General features: G+C 36.2%; 1 protein-coding gene across 1 annotated transcript; it reads right to left on the minus strand.

Moving 5' to 3' along the window:
* Positions 1-4,344: 4,344 nt before the first annotated feature.
* Positions 4,345-21,772, minus strand: MBLAC2 (metallo-beta-lactamase domain containing 2). The gene is made up of 2 exons (XM_047088933.1): positions 20,910-21,772; positions 4,345-7,631 (listed from the first exon to the last, which is right to left on the minus strand). Exons 1-2 carry the CDS (start codon positions 21,361-21,363, stop codon positions 7,246-7,248), a joined length of 840 nt encoding a protein of 279 aa, XP_046944889.1. The 5' UTR covers positions 21,364-21,772; the 3' UTR covers positions 4,345-7,245.
* Between the last annotated feature and the right edge of the window lie 25 nt (positions 21,773-21,797).

The raw sequence follows: 21,797 nt of genomic DNA on the forward strand, positions 1-21,797 counted from the left end.
GATTAGTGGTTACCTGGTTCTGGCAGGGAGAGAAAATGCAGAGAGATTGCCAGTAGGTACAAAGATTTTTCGGGGGGGAGGGGGCGGTTATAAAAATGTTCTGGAATTAGATGGTGGTGTTGGTTATACATTTTAGTGAATATACTTAAAACCACTGAAATGTAGGGGGGCCTGGGTGACTCAGTCAATTCACTGTCCCACTCTTGATCTCAACTCTGATCTTGATCTCATGGCCACGAGTTCTGCCCACACTTAGCCCTGGAATTGGGCCCCCACACTGAACATGAAGCCTACTTAAAAAAAAACAAAAACAACAGCTGTGAATTGTACACTTTAACAGGGTGAATTTTGTAGTTTGTGAATAATATCTTAATAATAAATACTTTTTAAAAGACATTGTAGAACAAAGGCAGTCAGTGCATCTGTTTCTCAGCTGGGCAGAAACATGAGAGACCTGTGGTGAATTGTCTCCCATTGTTTCTATCCGAGTACATAGTATTTTTTAAAACATACTTTTCCTTATATATGTTTTGGACATATTTTTGTCCATATATATTTCTTATAGATGTTTATATACGTTTCCTTATATAGTTTAGGTGTATATGCCTATTTATATGTATAGGCATATATGCCTAGGTGTTTAAAAATTATTCTTAGGTGTATATGCCTAACTATATATATGTATATATGCTTCGGTATTTAAAAATTATTCTAAGTACGTATTATTATAAACTATACTTTGGAACTCATTTTTGTTCATATAAATGAAGACTATATATTTTTTAATGACTTTATTTTTTTTCTTTTCTTTTAAGACTATATTTTTTTCAGAGCAGTTTTATGTTCACAGCAAAATTGAGAAGATGGGGATTTCCTTTAAGCCCACTACCACTGCCTGCATAGCCTCCTTCATCAACATCCCCCATCAGAATGATACATTTGTTACAGTTGATAAGTCTGTACTGAAACATCATAATCATCCAAAGTTCACAGTCTACCTTGGGGTTCACTCTTGACATACATTCATTGGGTTTGGACAAATGTATAATGACTTGTATCCATCATTATGCGTTCCACCTAGTCATCCTTGGCCCCAACCCCAACCCCTAGTAACCATGGGTCTTTTTATTAGCTCTAACATTTGCCTTTTCCAGAATGTTGTATAATTAGAATCATACAGTAAGTAGCCTGTTGAGATTGGCTTCTTTTACTTTGTAATGGGCATTTATGTTGTCTCCATATCTTTTCATGACTTGATAGCTCATTTCTTTTTTTTTTTTTAATTGTTTTAGTGTTTATTTTTGAGAGACACAGAGTGAGTGGGGGAGGGGCAGAAAGAAAGGGAGACAAAGAATCTGAAGCAGGCTCCAGGCTCCAAGCTGGCAGCAAAGAGCCTCATGCGGGGCTCAAACTCACAAACGGGCGAGATCGTGACCTGAGCTGAAGTCGGCCAATTAACCAAATGAGCCACCCATGCACCCCGATAGATCATGTCTTTTTAGCACTGAATAATATTCCATTGTCTACATCTACCAGAGTTTATCCATTTACCTATTGAAGGATATCTTGGTTACTCATTTGCCATCTGTATGTCTTCTTTGGTGAAGACTCTAGGTTTTTAATGTTAATTTCATATATTGCTATTTTGGTAAATTGTCTTACTGTTTGAAGTGGTTTTTCCACTTATTTCCATCTATCCTTTTGTTTTTCCACAAGATGCTGGCTTTGGTGTATATATTAAAAGTTAAGAGTAGTACACTTTAGAAATCTATGTGCAAGAGAGGCAAGGGAGGCCCTGTGGTTGCACACTACATTGTAAGATGATTTCACTGGGCCCTTTCTTTGGGGACCCCAGAGTCAGTATCATCAGGTCTTTCAGGTGTCAAATTTCTAAGAAAAGGATCTTGCCTGGAGGATAGATTTGTCATAACTGCCAACATTCTTTGAACTAGGTTGGAGGACTCTGCAAGTGTGAACTTTAAGTATACAAACTTTCACTGTACATAAACCTTTGCTAAGGGGTGCAAGGGGTGCCTGGGTGGCTCAGTCCATTAAGCCTCTGACTTCAGCTCAGGTCATGATCTCATGGTTCACAGGTTTGAGCCCTGTGTCGGACTTTGTGCTAGCTCATAGTCTGGAGCCTGCTTTGGATTCTGTGTCTCCCTCTCTCTCTGCTCCTCCTGTGCTCACACTTTGCCTCTCTCTCTCAAAACTAAATAAACATTAAAAAAAATAAAAAAAGATAACAAAAACAGAAAAAAGAAAACCCGTTCCTAAATCCCTTTCTTTTCAAAATAGGACCCAAGGTCCAGTGTCCTCTGAATAAAGATTCTGTTTTACTGTCTCTGCATAACAATCCTATAGACAGGAGCAGATTACACTCTTGTGGGACCTGAAGCATGCACTTTGGGGGCTTTGAGAGAAAGAATAAAAAATAATTTAGTTTTACAAATTAAAACCAAAAAATGATCATCTGAACACATTTCTTAGGCCCCTCTCAGGCCTTGGAAGGGGCCTATGCAAGTACTAGGCACTAAAGCTAAAGATTACTTAACTTCATGCTAAATCTAAAATAACTTCCAATCATCCTTGAGTTGGGGGAGGTGGAATTACTTAGTAGTGTAGTTAGGGAGGGATTTAAATAAAAAAGACCTTTACCATGACTCCTAGAGGTACCTGGTACTATCAATTTCTAAGCCTTTTGTGGAGCAGTTGGTGGTGGTTGGGGGTGGGGGGAGGGTTGTGTTGTGATGATTGTTTCTTGGCTTTCCTCATTCCTGTTTGCGGCTTTCTTGGGTTTACCAAATTAGTTTTCATTCATCTATCAGCCTTTCAGGGACAAAATGATGCTGTTGTCTCCTTTACCATTTTTGGTCTTGTAAGTTTGTGCCATTAAAAAATGATTTTCCCGTCATTTCACTGAATTTCAGAAAGGAGCAGAGGTAAAGCTACATGCTCAGTCTATCACTCTTAACCCAAAATCAGAATGCACCAAATCACAGCCCAAAATTGCACCCTCCCACCCCATAAATGGCTGGAAGCACTCTACACTTTTAGCAGCACAGCATGAAAATATCCACTTACCCTTATACTAATACTTCATATTCTCAAATTTCCCAGTTTTAGAGTAAACTATCTTATTATTTAAACTTGCATTTCCCGGATTACTACTGAGGTTCAGCATAATTCTGAATGTTTAATGGCCTTTGTGTTTCATCTTCTGTGAATAACCTGCTCATATAATTTACCCATTTTTGTAATAGGTAGTAAAGGAGATTAGAACATGACACCTCAAAATATACCACTTTGGCATACTGATTGACCTGAGGCAAGTGAGAAAAAAACAAATATAGTAAGGGTTCCCTTTCTACCTAAAACAGGGCATAAAATTTCCCATGAGAAAAGTGTCCTCCTTATATCAGGAAGACTGGAACATTTTTATCACTGGAAACAGAGATTTGACACCAAGATTAATCTATATGAACAAACCTGCTAGAATAACCCTGGTCTTTCATTAGTTTCCCTCATCTATTTCCTAGTCATTTTCCCACAGTTTACTAACCTTGGTCCAAACACTCTTCTCCTGCCTGGTCAGTCTCCACAATTTATTGTTCTTTGTTAAAATGGTATGTAAAGTCTCATGCCAATCCACTTCTTTGGGTTTTCATTTCTTATACATAAAAGCCTCCTCATCCACATAAAAATTTTAATATCAAATAAAATTTATATGCTCCTTTTGTCTTTTGTAAATGTAATCCTTGGGCCCAGCCACAGGACCTACGACGGGAGAAGAAAGGTGTTCCCACCTTTACAGCAGTTTACCTTTTTCTTATTGATTTGTAGGCATTCTTTTTGATTGTTTAAAAAATTTTTGCTGTTACACAATTTGTGAATATTTTCTTCTAATTTATCATTTTAACTTATGGCATCTGAATTCTAGGAGATTTTAAATTCTGATGATTTTGCTTTTTTTTTTTTTTCCTATATAAAGATCTTCCCTATCCTAATGTCTTAAATATGATTTAAAATTTCAATACACATGTGTTTCCATTTTTCAAATTTAGGTCTTTAATCCATTTGGAATTTATTTTTATGTTGTCAGGGACCTTTTTTCTCACATCAACAATTGGAATATATACCAAATAACTCATCTTTTATCCATTGATTTAAAATGCAATATTTATAACTACCAAAAATTTATATGGGCATTTTCTGGATTCTCCATTCTTGTCCATGGATTTGATGTCTTATTTATTATACATTTTCAAAACTGTACTTCACCTGGGGAATATTTATAAGAAATTAAATAGGAATTTGCTGTTAGAAAAAAATACCAACTAGAGATTGAAATAAAATGTCCACTTTAATATTTATCACACAAATTTTTACTTACACTTATCTGAAAATTATAAGAAGACAATGTGTACATGTCACAATCATATTACTATTCATATAAGAACAATTACACATAATCATTTACTCAACTATATCAGGATAACACAAGATTTTTGTTTGTTTTAGACTTCTTAGTTAAAAGGAAACACCAAATAAGGAAAATGGGTTTCCAAAGATTAAGTTATTAACAATACAAATAAAAATTATTTCTAAATGTCTTACATTTGACAACTCTGAATTATACTTACATACTATTATTTCCAAAAATCATAAGTTACAATACGGGTCACTGTCAGGGTGAAAATATATTTTTTAAAGCTTCTTTTAAAATATGCTATTATTAGGCTTAACATCACTTGATTTACTCTTGGCACATGTGGCATCTGGGAAAGTAAAAATACACTTTGCCAATTTTATGTTATTGTGCAGATATAAGAGAAAGAGCACAGTTTGGGAGGAAGACAGACCTGTGTTCAATTACCAGCTTTGTCCAAAGTTTTGTTGTGTTTGGCTGGTCAATTACTTCTTGGCACTGGGGCCAGGATTAAACTGAATAATGCATATTTTAAAATGCATAGCATGAGCACTAAATGGATGACAGATCCTTTCCCCAATTTATTCACACTGAAGCAAAAGCAAAATATCACAGTCTTATGTGTTTGTATAATTTGAAAAACAAAAAAAAGTTGGAGATTTAAAAACAAAAGTAACATGTTTTGAAAAATTGTACTTTTAAGAAATAAAGAAAGCCTTCATCAGGTTCAAATATTTCTCAGTAAAACTTAGTGCCTACTATACCCTGATTTTTTTTTTTTAAGTCCTAAGGTATGATAAAATGGTCAATGGTTAAGGACTTTTGGTTTTCTTTTGTGCTACTGATATAAAAATAATGGCTATATTTAAGGCTCATTAAGTGATTGTAGTTGCCCTGAACCAAATCTATACTCTTCATGCTGCATATCAACTGAAACCTACAGCCTTATATGAGTAGATTCCTTCGATGGCATGTGGCAGGACAGCTTGTCTGTCACAGAAGATGACTCATATACACCATCACAAACCCACCTGTCTCATGCTAAATACTTGGTATTTGGAGGATCTAAGATTCCTGAAAATTAAATTTAAATTGTCACAAGGAATAGCCTACTTAGGATAGCAATGCTTCCATCCCCGTCCTTGGATCTTTTTGTCCCCTACCCTGACCACCTAACAAATCATCTTTCCAAATACAACTGAAAAACCCCTCTTCCAGGAATCTCTTCCTAACCAAACTCCACACCCCTCCATGTATGTCCCTGATACTCATGTGTAATTTGTATTAGCTTCAACCTACATATATTATTATTCATGTTTTGTTTGCCTTCTAGCTAAGATTTCATCTCTTTGACTTTTTAAGCTTCCACAGTGTTTAGCACAATACTGTGCATGTATGTATGTGACTGTGTGTATGAATGTGGGATATGTGTGTGGGTGTTGAATTAAAAAAAGACTAAAAAAACCTGGGTGGGTTAAGGGTGGAAAAATTTTATAATTTTTCAGATATCAAAGTTGCTAAACTTTCTTAATACTAAACAATCTGATTTCCAAAGCTATCTCAGTTTGGTTTTGGACATGTCAATAATAAAAAGGCAGTGAGAAAACTGCTTAAAAAACCTTTATGAAATATTCCAAAAGGCTTTTTAATAAATTATAAAGAGCACCAAACCAAAACATTTCACTAAAATAGTGGGCTAACCTTTCCTATAACTTTATAAATGTAGAGTTCTTTTCATTCAAGACAAAGAATACTGAACAGGAATAGGTGTTGTGAATCAGGATAAAAAAGGCAATTCACTCTAAGTCAATATCTAATGCACATTTTGCAGTTAATCTGAAAAGCCTTCCATGGTACATATGCATGTTATGAGAAGTAAAAGAATGATTCATATCAGAATGTCGTAGATCTCTATAGTTGTTGTGATATTATAAAATATGACACATATACTGAAGCTGCTATTTAACAAGAAAAATTTTGTTTATAATAGCTGTTAATATTAAAATAGGATATAATAAAAAATTATTTTCAATGTGTATATTTTCAAATTTCCCTGACAGTGTCCTTTTGAGAAATCTGACAATTTGTAATTATATTACAGACATTTGAATTTCATTTTTATGATTGAAAATATTACACGCACATAATAACAAACAACACTGTGTGGTAGCTTTTGACTGAAGCACTCTGCAATTTATATTTAAAGCTTTGCAACAAAACAAAATTCATTGTACTCTTTGTAAGTAAAATTACACAGCATATAATACGCTATAATTACATTAAGAATAAATAAATGAAGCATAAAAATTCTGTGCTATACCAATGGATTGTTTTAGCTGTCATTCTAAATATTAATTTATATGTTTGTATGGAGTTCTAATGTATTTTAAACTCAAGAACCTTTATCTTTAAATAATATACTAAAATATCAAGTTTGGAGTATAAACATAAAACTTTATGCCTCTTTTTCTAGGTCATCTAGGAAATAAAATAAGAGAAATGGGAAGTAAGGATGATAGTTCTTTCTGTTACTATGCCTCCTTACTTCCCCGTATATTTCTATGTTGTTTCTGGATATTACAAGATGACAAATATTACAAGATGACAGCTTGGCAAATTATAAGCTTATTTAAATGATTTCTTATTTGAAAGAAAGAAAAATTTTTAATGAAGAGCTTCCTTTTTGGGCTTACTCATTCTCAACCTTTTTTTTCTCTAATAAAGCATTTCTTGAAATGCTCACTATTACTCATTTTAAACAGCACAAAATGAATTGAATTTACAGAATTAATCAAAATAGGTTATCAGTGTAGATACTAGGGTGAGGTCCTAGAATTTGTTACACGTAAGGCTAAACTTGCAAGAGATCGCATGGCAAAAGTAGAAACTTTGTGACATATGCCAGCTTTTGAAATATAGTTAGAAGCCAATCGAAAAAGCCTTTCAGCACCAAAGGTATTGAAATGCCCAGGAAGCACCTTCTCTACCAGACCTCTGTCCACTAATTCTATCAGACGTTCACAGGTTCCAACATAGTCACTTATCCTGCTGTATGGAAGCCAGTCAATCAGTGATCCATCATACACGACGTCTCCACTGAAAAGAATCTTTCGGTCTTTGTCATGTAAGCAAATACTGCCCCTGGAGTGACCAGGCATGTGCATAACAGTGAGCTGTCTGTCACCAAGGTTGATCACATCCCCTACAAATGGAAACAGAATTTACAGATAAACATGTTGCATACTTGACTTCAATCACTTAAAGAATAAAAGAAAAGAACATTAAATGTTTTCAAAAAGGTCGGGAAGGATAACACTTATTTTACTTTTATTTCAAAAATACAGTATTTCTTAATGGTGATTTAAAAATAATTTGCATATATTTCATTTCTATTGTTTGCTTAACCAGTGTTTGTCAAAGTGAATTATGTGGAACACTATTTTTTCAGGTTGTTATGATACATAAAAGAAAAGATTCTGTAGTCAAATAATTTGGAAACCCTTCCTTCAAAGAAAGTTAAGTAGCTTTTTTTCTGCAAGGCTTCTGAGAACTTTTTAATATACTAATGTACATTGTAGATATACACAAGGGAGATAGGGTTATACCATTTCTCAAACTTATTTGACCACAACACTTATTTTTTAGTACATCCTTGGTACCAGTAACCTGATGACACGATTCATGAATGCTACTCTATATTTTGCCCCTTCTTTTGTCACCCTGTGAAAATTAAGCCTTGAAGAATCAGTACAAATGATCATGCTCTGGCTATTGTTGTTGCTATGAGTAATAAATTATCTTTAGTCTCCTGCCAGAATGTATTAAACCCTGGCAGGCTAATTTGCAAATCAGGTAAAATCTCACACTCTTCCCAGTTATTTGATAGTGAGAGGAAATTGAGGTATAAATGCAAAATTACGGTTTCACTGGTTTTAAATCAGTACTAACTTAAGTAAATCATCATAATTTAAAAGTTCCATATTGTTATGTTTAGTGCAAACACATATACACAGAAAAAATCAAAGACATAGAGTGAAAAAGTTAATGGGGAATAAAAACAGTGTAATAATTGGAATTTATGAAACCTAAAAGACAATGAAAGAGGAAAAGAGAGCTAAATAAGAAATGAGACATAGAAAACAAATAACAGAATGGCAGACCTAAATTCAACTATATCAATAATTACATTGAATATGAATGGGATAAGGCAGACATTGTCAAACTAGATTTAAAAAGCAGGATACATATGCAGTCTACAAGAGAGGAACTGTAAGATCAAAGACAAACAGAGGTTGAAAAAGTTATGCAATATAAATATTAGTAAGAGAACTAGAGTGGCTATATTAGACAAAATAAGACAAATATTAGACAAAATATTAGACAAAATAAGGACTATTAGTAGAGAAAAGAGGTACATTTTATTAGGATATACATTAAGTCAACATACTAAAAAATTATACATGTACCTAAAACAGACACTAAAGATTCATGAAAAAAATTTCAGTAAAAACTGACAGAATTAAGAATAAACAATTAACTGATTATGCTTAGAGATTAAAATATTCCTCTCTGAGTAATCTGTAATACAAGTAGATAGAAAATCAGTAAGAATACAGAAGACCTGAACAACACTATCAAACAACTTAACCTAAGTGACATTTATACAACACTTTATCTTAAAACAGTAAAGTACACATTCATTTTAATTGCACATGGAATATTCACCAGGCTACACAGCCATAAAGCAAGTCTCAGTAAATATGAAAGGAATAAAGTCATAAAAATATGTTCTTTGACTATAACATAATTAAATTAGAAATTAATAACAAAAATAAATATGGGAAATATCCAAATATACACAAAGTAAGCATCACACTTCTACCTAACTTAGGGATCAAAGATGAAATCACAGGAGATTAGAAAATCTCTTGAACTAATTATCAGAGAATACTATGAAAAATTATATGCCAACAAACTGGACAACCTGGAAGAAATGGACAAATTCCTAAACACCCACGCACTACCAAAACTCAAGCAGGAAAGAATAGAAAATTTGAACAGACCCATAACTAGTGAAGAAATTGAATCAGTTATCAAAAATCTCCCAACAAAGAAGAGTCTTGGGCCAGATGGCTTCCCTGGGGAATTGTACCAGACATTTAAAGCAGAATTAATACCTATCCTTCTCAAGCTGTTCCAAAAAATAGAAATGGAAGGAAAATTTCCAGACTCATTCTATGAAGCCAGCACTACCTTGATTCCCAAACCAGACAGAGACCCCACAAAAAAGAATTACAGGTCAATATCCCTGATGAACATGGATGCAAAAATCCTCAACAAGATACTAGCAAATCGAATTCAACAGCATATAAAAAAGAACTATTCACCATGATCAAGTGGGATTCATTCCTGGGCTACAGGGCTGGTTCAATATTCGCAAATCAATCAATGTGATACATCACATTAATAAAAGAAAGGATATGAACCATATGATCCTGTCAACAGATGCGAAAAATCATTTGACAAAACACAGTATCCTTTCTTAATAAAAACTGTCAAGAAAGTTGTGATAGAAGGAATACACTTAAACATCGTAAAAGCCATATATGAAAAGCCCACAGCTAATATCATCCTTAACAGGGAAAAACTGAGAACTTTCCCCCTGAGATCAGGAACACGACAGGGATGTCCACTCTCACCACTGTTGTTTAAATAGTGTTGGAAGTGCTAGCATCAGCAATCCAACAACAAAAGGAAATCAAAGGCATCAAAATTGGCAAAGAAGAAACCAAACTTTCATTTTTCGCAGACGACATGATACATGGAAAACCAGAAAGACTCCACCAAAAGATTGCTAGAACTGATACGTGAATTCAGCAAAGTCTCAGGGTACAAAATCAATGCACAGAAATCTGTTGCATTTTTATACACCAATAATGAAGCAACAGAAAGAGAAATAAAGAAACTGATCCCATTTACAATTGCAGCAAGAACCATAAAATACCTAGGAATAAACCTAACCAAAGAGGTAAAAAAGATCCGTATGCTGAAAATTATAGAAAACTTATGAAGGAAATTGAAGAAGATACAAAGAAACTGAAAGACATTCCATGCTCATGGATTGGAAGAATAAATATTGTTAAAATGTCAATACCACCCAAAGCAATCTACACATTCAATGCAATCTCAATCAAAATTGCACTGGCATTCTTCTCAAAGCTAGAAAAAACAACACTAAAATTTGTATGGAACCACAAAAGACCCTGAATAGCCAAAGTAATATTGAAGAAGAAAACCAAAGTGGGACACCTCACAATCCCAGACGTTAGCCTCTACTACAAAGCTGTAATCATCAACAGTATGGTATTGGCACAAGAACAGACACAGAGACCAATGGAATAGAATAGACACTCCAGAATTGGACCCACAAATGTATGCCCAATTAATCTTTGACAAAGTAGGAAAGAGTATCCAATGGAAAAAAGACAGTCTCTTTAGCAAATGGTGCTGGGAGAACTGGACGGCAACATGCAGAAGAATAAAACTAGACCACTTTCTTGCCCATATACAAAAATAAACTCAAAATGGATGAAAGACCTAAATGTGAGGCAGGAAACCATCAAAACCCTCAAGGAGAAAGCATGCAAAAACTTCTTTGACCTCAGCCACAGCAATTTCTTGCTCAACACATCTCCAAAGGCAAGGGAATTAAAACCAAAAATGAACTATTGGGACCTCATCAAGATAAAAAGCTTCTGTACTGCAAAGGAAACAATCAACAAAACTAAAAAGCAACCGATGGAATGGGAAAAGATATTTGCAAGTGACATACCAAATCAAGGGTAGTATCCCAAATCTATAACTTACCAAACTCCACACCAGAAAAACAAAGAATCCAGTGACAAAATGGGCAGAAGACATGAATAGACACTTATCCAAAGAAGACATCCAGATGGCCAACAGGCACATGAAATTATGCTCAACATTATTCATGATCAGGGAAATACCAATGAAAACCACACTGAGATACCACCTCCCATTTGTCAGAGTGGCTAAAATGAACAACTCAGGAAACTACAGATGCTGGCGAGGATGTGGAGAAACAGGAACCTTCTTGCACTGTTGGTGGGAATGCAAACTGGTACAGCTGCTCTGAAAAACAGTGTGGAGGTTCCTCAAAAAGCTAAAAATAGAATTACCCTACGACCCAGCAATAGCACTACTAGGAATTTATCCAAGGGATACAGGAGTGCTGATTCATAGGGGCACATGTACCCTAATGTTTATAGCAGCACTTTCAACAATAGCCAAATTATAGAAAGAGCCTAAATGTCCATCAACTGATGAATGGATAAAGATGTGGTTTATATGTATAATGGAATACTACTTGGCAGTGAGGAAGAATGAAATCTGGCCCTTTGTAGCAACGTGACTGGAACTGGAGAGTATAATGCTAAGTGAAATAAGTCAGGCAGAGAAGGACAGATATCACATGTTTTCACTCATATGTGGATCTTGAGAAACTTAACAGAAGACCATGGGGAAAGGAAAGGGGAAAAAAATAGTTATAAACAGAGAGGAAGAGAGGCAACCCATAAGAGACTCTTAAATACAGAGAACAAACTGAGGGTGGATGGGATGGTGGGGGAGAGGGGAAAATGGGTGATGGGCATTAAGGAGGGCACTTGTTGGGATGAGCACTGGGTGTTGTATGTAAGCAATGAAGCACGGGAATCTAAGCCAAAAACCAACAGCACACTTTACACTCTGTATATTAGCTAATTTGACAATAAATTATATTAAAATATATCTTGAACTGAATGAAAATAAAAACAAAATATATCACACCTAATCGGCTGCTGGTAACACAATACTTAGAAAAAAAATTATTGCTTTAAATGCTTATTTGTAAAGGATTAACTGTTTAAAATCAAAGTTTCTATCTTAAGAAGTTAGGAAAGAAGCAAATCAAATACAAAATGTTAAGGAATAAATAAAGGCCAGAGCAGAAATAAATGAAATAAGAAACAAATATCAATAGAAAAAAATAAAAGAAACTAATAGGTGGCTCATTGAAAAGAGCAACAAAAATGATAAACTCCACTGGCTAGACAAAAAAATTAGAGAAAACATAAATTGCAAAAATCAGGAATGAAAGAAGGAGTATCACTATAGACCCTAAGGAAATGAAAAAGAGGATAAGGGAATATTATGAACAACAAATTTGACAACTTAGTTGAAATAAACAAATTCTTAGAAAGAGACAAATTACCAAAAGTGATTGAAGAAGAAAAAGAAAATCTAAGTAGACCTATATCAAGCAAAGAAATTGATTAATAATTTAAATCTCCCCACAAAGAAAAGTCCAGGCTCAAAGATGGTTTCTGTCAGTTACTCAAGACAGGGAAAGTATCTATATAGACTTTCAGAATATAGAAGAAGAGGAAAAGCTTCCTAATTCAATTTTACCCTAATAAAAGCCCGACAAAGGCAATGTAAAAAAAAAAAAAAAATAAAGCTACAGGGGTGCCTGGATGGCTCAGTAAGTTAAGCGTTGGACTCTTGGTTTCGGCTCAGGCCATGATCTCAGTTTTGTGAATTAAGAGATGCTCTCTCTCCCTCCCCTCTCTGCCCCTCCTCCACTCACTCTGTCTCTCTCTCTCTCAAAATAAATAAATAAACTAAAAAAAAAAAAAAGGAAACTACAAACCAATATTCCTAACGAAAGTAGTCTCAAAATCCTTATCAATCCTTATCAATATTGGCAAACTAAATACAACAATTTATGAATAGGATAATGACCAAATGGGGTTTATCCCAGAAATATAAATTTGGTTTGACTTCTGAAAATCAGGTAACATACTATATTATATTAGTAAAATAAAGGGGAAAAGTCATATGAACATCTCAATAGGTGAAGAAAAAGCGTATGACAAAATCCAAACCTTACTGGTGGTAAAAACTTTCAGCAAACTAGGAGTAGAGGGAAGGTCGTCAACTTGATTAAGGGCATCTATGAAAAACCTACAGCTAACTTACCACTGAGTAGAAACACTTAAGTGCTTTCCTCCTAAGATGGAAGGAAAGCAAGGAAGTTTACTCTTAACCATTTCTATTTAACATCACACTAAAGATTTTAGCCAAGGGAGTAAGCCAAGAAAAAGAGAGTACAGTCACAGAGAATGGAAAAGAAGTAAACCTGTCTTTATTCACAGATAACAAGATCTTATTTGTAGAAAAACCTAAGAAATGTGGGGAAAAGCTAGAGAATTAAAAAAGCAAGTTTAGCAATGTCAAGGGTACAAGATCAGAATACAAAAATAAATTGTATTTCTATATATTAGCAATGAACATCATAAAGTGAATTTAAAAAGCCATTTTGTTCACAATAGTATCAAAAAGAATGAAATACTTAGGAAAAATGTGTATCTTTATACTGAAAGGTATAAAAACACCATCATGAGAAATTAAAGATCTAAACAAAAGGAGAGATATGCCATGTCTTTTAACGAGAAGCCTCAAAATTGTTAAGATGGCATTTAAATTTGATTTTCCCATAGCTGCGATGTCTAATACAACTTTCTGAGATTAATGAAGTATTATGTATCAACACTGTCCAATATGGTAGCCACTAGCTACATACATATGGTTATTTGAAATAAGGCTAATATACTAGGGAACTAAAATTTTAATTTTAATCAATCCTAATTAATTTATATTTGTATTTAGATAGTCACATGTGGCTAGGGCCTACAGTAATGGCTGGTGTACATCTGCAGATTTAATACAATCTCAATCAAAATCTTGAATTTTTTTGTAGAAATTGAAAAATCTCACTCTTATAAAAGTTATATGAAAATGCAAATGGTCTAGAATAGCCAAAACAATTTTGAAAAAGAGGTACAAAGTTGGAGGACTTACACTACTTAATTTCAAGAATTATAATAAAGTTATAATCATCAAGATAGTGTGGTGCTGGCTAAAGGAGAGACATAATCAATGGAAGAGAATAGAGTCCAAAAGGAGATTTGACAAATGGTGTCAACCAAGATAATTCAGTGGGCAAAAAGATAGTCTTCTCAACGAAATGGACTGGGACACTTTGGATATCCATATCCAAATAAGCAAAAAAGAACCTTTCAACCATCACTGCACAATACGAACAAAAACTAACTCAAAATGGATCATAAACCTAAATGTGAAAGTTTCTAGAAAACAAATAGAAGTGGTGCCTGGTTGGTTTAGTCAGTTAAGTGTCTGACTCTTGGTTTCTGCTCAGGTCATGATCTCATGGTTCCTGAGTTCAAGCCCCACATTGGGCTCTGTGCTGCCATTGCAGAGCCTGCTTGGGATTCTCTCTCTCCCTCTCTCTCTCTGCCCTTCTCTCTCTCTCAAAATAAATACACTTAAAAAAATTTTTTTAAATAAATAAAAAGGAAAAAAGATTTTAATAGATCCTTTAACAAAGAAGACACTTGACTAGCAAATAAGTACCTGAAAATATGCTCACCATCATCATTAGTTATTAGGGAGATGCTAAACCACAATGAAATACCACTAACACTCACTAGAATGGCTACAATCAAAAGGACTGACAAAAGCAAGTGTAGACAAAGAGCTGAAGAAACTGGAAGTCTTATCCATTGCATTTGGGAATATAAAATCATATAACTACTTTGGAAAACAGGCACTTTCTTAAAAATTAACATCCACTACCGTAAGATCCAGGAATTCCATTCCTAGGTATCTACCAAGGGAAAGGAAAACATGCATCCACACAAGACTTACCTGCAAATGTTCGTGACAGCATTATTAATTACGGCCTCAAACTAGAAAGATTCAAATTTCCTTCAACAGGTGAGGATATAAAATATGTTATAACCATAAACGGATTATTTCTCAGCAATAGAAAGGAATGAATAAGAGATACAACATGGACGAATCTCCAAAACACCATTCCAAATGAAAAAGACAGACACAAAGACCATATATGATTGCATTTGTAGAAGCTTTAAGAAAAAATATATATAGCAATACAAAACAGATCAGTGAGGCCAAGAGTGGGAGCAGGGATTGTCCTAGTCTTGTCGTGAATCCCAGTAAGAATGTTAAGATGGAATCAGACACTCCCAGCTTTCTCTGCATTCCAGTCTTAACGGGCCAGACTCCTTTACAATATAATTGTTCCAGAATTAAAGTGCCTCTGAGAATCACAAACTACTGTCATTTACCGTATGACTGGCAGGTAAGGTAAAGAAATTATAGCCAGGTTGGTTTAATAATAGAGCTGTTGGAGACCCATTTTTTTATAAGTGTATAGAAAGGAAAGGAGGAAGGAAGGAAGTGAAAGAAGTTGAATCCTAAAAAAAAAAAAAAAAAAAAAAAAAGAAGAAGCTGTGGATAATTACCAATGCAGGGATAGAGTCTTATTGATCTTTGGTTATATCCAGGTGGTATTCAAAATATTTAGCAACAGATAAGTTGTGAGTGCCCACCTATCAAAATGGATACCAACTGTAAGCAGTTGATAAGGCCATAATGGGTGAGTATTAGATTCTTCCAATACCTTATAGCTTTGTAAATGCCTCCCCTATGCTTATAGTGCTCACTTGTAGAATTTCAATAAGACCTCTCCTACAAGACTCAAAATTGCCTATGACATATATCCATATATAAATAAATATCACATAGAAAAGCATATAATACACACACACACCCTATGCTTCCAAGCCCTCACCCTGACCCAGTTGTCATTAGATTCCAGCCATACTAGACCTTTCTTGGCTTCCCAAATACCCTTTCCCATCTTGGTAACCCCATATTTTTATTTCATTTTTTAATCAGAGAAACATATGTACACATCTCAAAATATTTCAGAAGGGTTTAAAATGTAAGAAAAAGTTATTTGCCCCATTCTGACTCTAGCTCCAATCCTGCTACCAAGAATCAACCACTTTTTAACAATTTTAGCTATTTCTTCTGGTAGCTGCCTCTACTACATATATTTATCTCTAAAAATTTTTTATATTTCATTTCTTGATTTACTAATTAGATATACTATACTGATTTCATTCACATATTACCATTTCTTGGTTTTTAAATTTTAGATTTTGTTGACTTCCACTATAAAATATAAGAATCTTTAGCTCTCTTTACCCCTCACTCTCCACTTATCAACACCACTCTTGTATATATTTCTTGTTCAAAAGAGTTAACGATTTAACTGCTCCAATGTGGAGCTCTTTATGCCTCGCATAGTATCATTGTCAGAACGTCATTTTTGCCATCATCCTGATGTTTCAACTTTTTCTTGTATTTGATCTCCTGTTTCCTGTATTCCATATCTTCCTCTTGCTTTACTTCCTTATTTTGAAGGTAGTAAATAGGATAAAATTATATCTTGGTAACTAAGTAACAGCAATCTTTTTTGATAACCTGATTGTTAGTGAAATGGATGTAAAATTCTAAGTGGGAAATAAATTTTATTCAAATAAGGCATAGCTCTTCTTTTCTAGCTCTAAAGCCATTATGATCTGTATAGATGACATTTTAATTTCTGGAAGCTTGCTTCCAGTATTCTGAAATTTTACAATAATGTGCCTTGGGTTGGATGTGTTTTCATTCATCATGCTAGGAACTCTGTGGGCTCTTTTAATCTGAAATTTTACATCTCTTAATTGTGGGATATTTTCTTGAATTATCACTATTATGCTTTCTTTTCTTCCATTTTCTCTACTCTATCTGTGCTTCTATTATTCCAGTGTTGAATTTTCCAAACGGGTCCTCTACTGGTTCTCTTCTCGTTTTCATTTTACCTTTCTTCTCCTTTTTTTTTTTTTAAGTTTTTCAACTTTATCTTCAGTTCTTCTACTAAGAAACTTCTACCATTTTAAATTTCAAGAACTCATGTATGTGTGTGTGTGTGTCTGTGTGTGTGTGTGTGTGTGCATGTGCATACTGTTCTGTTGCTTATTTTTAAAGCATCCTAATGTCTCTTGAATACCTTGAATGCAATAGCTTCTGTTATCCCCTGATGCTATTAATGATTGTCTTCCCCTCTCAAGTTGCTTTATGCTATTTGTTTTAGTATTTGATCTCGTGTTAGACCATTTTCTAGGATTTTTCATAATGCTTGGTTGCCTATTTGAGAATGGGGGGGTGAAAAGGCTGCTTGAAGCACATGCATTGGGCTTAATGATCAAGGCTGTGCTGTAGACAGACGAAGCCAAAGATTGCTTAGGGATCAGCATCTTAGTTTTTCCTCTAGGGCTGGTCACATTTCTCAGGTAAGATTCTTCCAGTTTGCTACTTGGCGGGGTAAAGACCTGGCTCTCATCCTTCTTGAAACTAACAAGGAACATACATACACATACACACATACATTCTCTCTCTCTTCCTTATACACCTGTACGCACAAGCATGCGCGCGCGGCACACACACACACACACACACACACACACACACTCCTCCTATTTTCCATACTGAATGCTGAGCTCAGTAGTACCTGGCATCCCTTAATCAACACTCCTCTGCTTTATTCTCCCCAGAGAACAAACTAAGTGCATGGACATTCCAGAGTTTTCACAGCTTCTTAATGGCTTTCAACCAATTCTACTTATTTTACTATTTATCTTTCCTTTGCCCCCACTAAGATACCATCTACTGCTAATTCCCGAGCCTTTTAAAGCTCCTACAGTGCAGACTGGATTGGCTCTTGATTCCCCATTGCTGGCAGAAGATAAAACTGCTGACTCAGTCATTACATTTACATCAACATTCAAAATAGTTCAATATGGATTTATACTTAAAACAGACAAACCAAGGTCCTTTTATTACAGGCTTAGGTTTCGGATGGAGTAGTTTTCAATCTGCTACCTTTCTAGGGTCTATTTTTTGTTTTTAACCTCCCCAAGTGATTTAAGTCTGCCTGTCATAACTGTGTAATTATCTTGGTGGCTCTGGGCAAATTAATTAAACATACATAAGGGGCCAAAATGTCTCCACTTCATATCACTTGACTATTGTGGAAAATAGATAAAAAGACGTATGGTACTATATTAAGAATAGTACTATAGAAGGTACTATATTAACCTAGGGTTTATCTATCTTCTTATAGGAGTATACTATTTCACTATTCGTAGAGGGAGTTATTTTTCCATCAAAGATGATACACCGTATGATGATCTCTCCCTGTCCCTCCTTTGCAAGTTAGTTTTTGGGTTAGTCATACAGCACAGATTTATGCTTCCTCATGACAGGTGATCATCAATTCACTAAATGAAATGTAATAAACTAATGACTTCAGGCTCCTTATGTTCTAACCAAAGCAACAGCTGTATGCTGTTCAGATATGGGCTCGTCATGTATATGTGTAACCGTGTATGAATTTTTCATATAAATATTTTATATCTCCTTCCAGCCATCTGGATTATGATAACAGCAAGTCAGCTGGCCACATTATTCAGAAGAGAAAGGAAATTAATATTCCTGAGAAAAGAGAAAATTAGATACTACTTGAGAGGATGAGGCATTCTGCTTCTAATGAAAAACAACTTTTGATATAACACAATATTCTAAGCTTTAAGTGTTTGGTAAATATTAAGCTTTTTTTTTTTCACACTTTCAAAGGCTTAAAGCAGCACACAGATAGCTTGCAGGCCCCCTGTATTTCCAAAATGCTATAATTCTATCATAAACTGGGATTTAGGAAACCTGGATTCTAGTCTCAGCTCTTTTCCAAACTGGCTATGTGATCTCAGGCATGATAATTCAGGCCTGCTTGAACTCTTCATCTATAAAACAATAATTCTTATCGTTCTTTCACCATTGATTTCCTATTGTTGGCACAGAAGGAAAAGTGAATAAATCAGAAGTAATTTATTCATTCAGACAACTGTAATGTATTTTAAATACTAATTTAAACATTTTTTGGTCTCAGTGCCACAATTAATTTAATCTTAATACCCATCAACTACATGGAAATCCTAACTCTAAAAAGTATCACTTTTATCAAGAAATACAAAGAATACTGTAAATGTACTTTTCTTTCATCTTAAATTGTCAGATGATATAAGACTCACATCTAAATCAGTCTCTTTTTTTTTTTAATCTTTAGATTTGAAATTTTAATGAAGAGGCTTTGTGGGTGGAGTGTGAGGTACAGAATCTTGCTTTTGATTTTTTATATTTCAAGTGTTTAAGATCTCATCTATAAGATAAACTGATTTTTGTAAAATTATTTCATTATTTGTCATATTGGTCCTTCATAAAGTAAGCTTATTGTACTGCAGCAACAGGATTTTTCTATCTCCTAGAGGAATGTTTTAATAAATTAAATTGGCAATTAAAATGGTTTCAAGATAAAAATGAGAGAAGGGGGTTTCATATCCTACTTATAATTACGATATATTTATGGGATAGAATTTATGATCTGCATGCGTTGATCTATTGTGCCTTGGTTCAAATCCTAGCTTTTGTCACTGTCTTGCTCTGTGGACTCTAGGCAAGCCATTTAATTAGGGGTCAGCCACCTCACTTCAAATGTGTTGTGAAGATAAAATGAAATCAACAAAAATATTCTAAAAAGAAAAAAGGAAATTTAATATACAAATATTGCTATTGTGGCTAATTAACTCAATTATTTAAGTGCCTGCTTGGCGTTGAGAGGGCTGGGACCCTACTCTATTGTATTTTATTCCATTAGTTTCTCTCTGATCCCCATCCTTTCTTTTACAGAGCCAGAGGCCCAAGGTTACCCATGCATTAGTCGGTATACTTCACCATCACCGGAAATAACCTCATTAATCTTTCTCAGGCCTTGCTTTAAACCAGACCATGTATCTGTCATAATGTTAAGACTCACATTCTCTACTTTTTATGTTCACTAACAAGCTTTTGCTCTAATGAGGCAACATCAAGAACAGAAATCTATCTGGTAGATAAGGATGCCCAAGTAGATAAGAACGACTGCTCCCTAATGGCTTTCTAAACCTACAGGTGGGAATTGTTCATATCCAGTAGTGACGCCGACAGAGAGCGGATGAAGTCAGCTGTTCTCAAAAGCATAGAGCCTGTCATGCACTCGGTGAGGACTCATTCCTTAAAAGTCTTTTCGCTATAAAAGCGCCTGGAAATCTGGCAAGTGTTCGGGAAAAGAATGTAAAATCCCTAGTCACAAGCCTCTGTAGTGTTACTACTATACCTTACACAGGAATCTGACTAGGGGGTGGGGCCGGCTTTCATTTGAGTACTTGGCTTTGCCACACAGTGCCAGAACTGGTCTGTGGTAAGGAAGGCTTCGAGGGCCTTGGCTCAGATCGAGTAGGCGTTTACTCAGGGAAGGGAGAAACAGTAGTGGTGTTTCTGCGATGTGACAAAACAAGCCAGTTTACAGCCACGCACGTCTGCAACATGCATCCCTCGAACAGTTTTTCCCAATCCCTTCCCTTAAAGAGAGCGCGTGCCCGTGAGGGCCCATTACCATCCTGCAGGATGAGAGTGGGCTGCACCGCCTGCACTCGGAACTGCCTGGCCCTCCAGCCCGGGCTGGGCGCCCGCACCACCTCACTGTCGGACAGCCAGGTCACGGTCTCAAAGTTGTCCCCGCGAGCCAGCGCCTCGGCCTCGGCGTGATGCACGGCCACCCGGTCGAACTGGTAGAGGCCGCCGGAGTGGTCGAAGTGCACGTGTGTGGCCACGGCCAGCAGTGGCCGGCACGCCGCGTCCTCTTTGGCCCCGTGATCCTGCAAGAGGCCGGAGGAGTACAGGTACTCCGGGAGGCTGCGCAGCCCCAGGCCCGTATCGATCACCACATCCTGCTCGGAACCACGCACCAGCCAGATGTTGGCGCGGTTGCCCGACTCATAGAAGCGTTCCTGAATCCAAAAGATGCCGTCGCCCAGGGACTTGTGGGCGTACCACTCCAGCGCGGACATGCTGGGCAGGGGTGCGGTCTGGCCGAGTGGGTGTAAGGGTGTGTGCCTCCTGCAAGCCGTCCAGACGCGAGGCGCTGCGGCGGTGTGGAGCGGTCAGCCCGCAGCAAGGGAGGAGGGGCAGAGCGCGGAGAGGGCGGGGGATTCGGGAGGTGCGGGTTTGGGGGGTGGGGTGGGGGAGAACTAGGAGGAAGGACGCGCCGAGTCGCGGCCTGGAGAGTCTGCACGCACCCTCCAGCCAGGTCTGCAGAGAGTGGCGGCTGCTCTGCCCGCACCTAGGCGCTGGAGTAATCTCGGCTTCAGTAGCTGCAGCACAAAGGAGCGTTAACGCAGGGGCACTGCAGCAGACTGGAGACCCAGAAGGAATCGCTCTTCACCCCGGGGGTCTGACTGCAGAGGCCAGGGGAGGTGCCAGGTCCTCCCACCCACTGCGCTCC

The sequence above is a fragment of the Lynx rufus genome, unplaced genomic scaffold (assembly GCF_022079265.1).
Source record: "Lynx rufus isolate CCGP_SWC_20201006 ecotype Redwood Valley unplaced genomic scaffold, mLynRuf1.p SCAF_1, whole genome shotgun sequence".
Classification (NCBI taxonomy): Eukaryota; Metazoa; Chordata; class Mammalia; order Carnivora; family Felidae; genus Lynx; species Lynx rufus.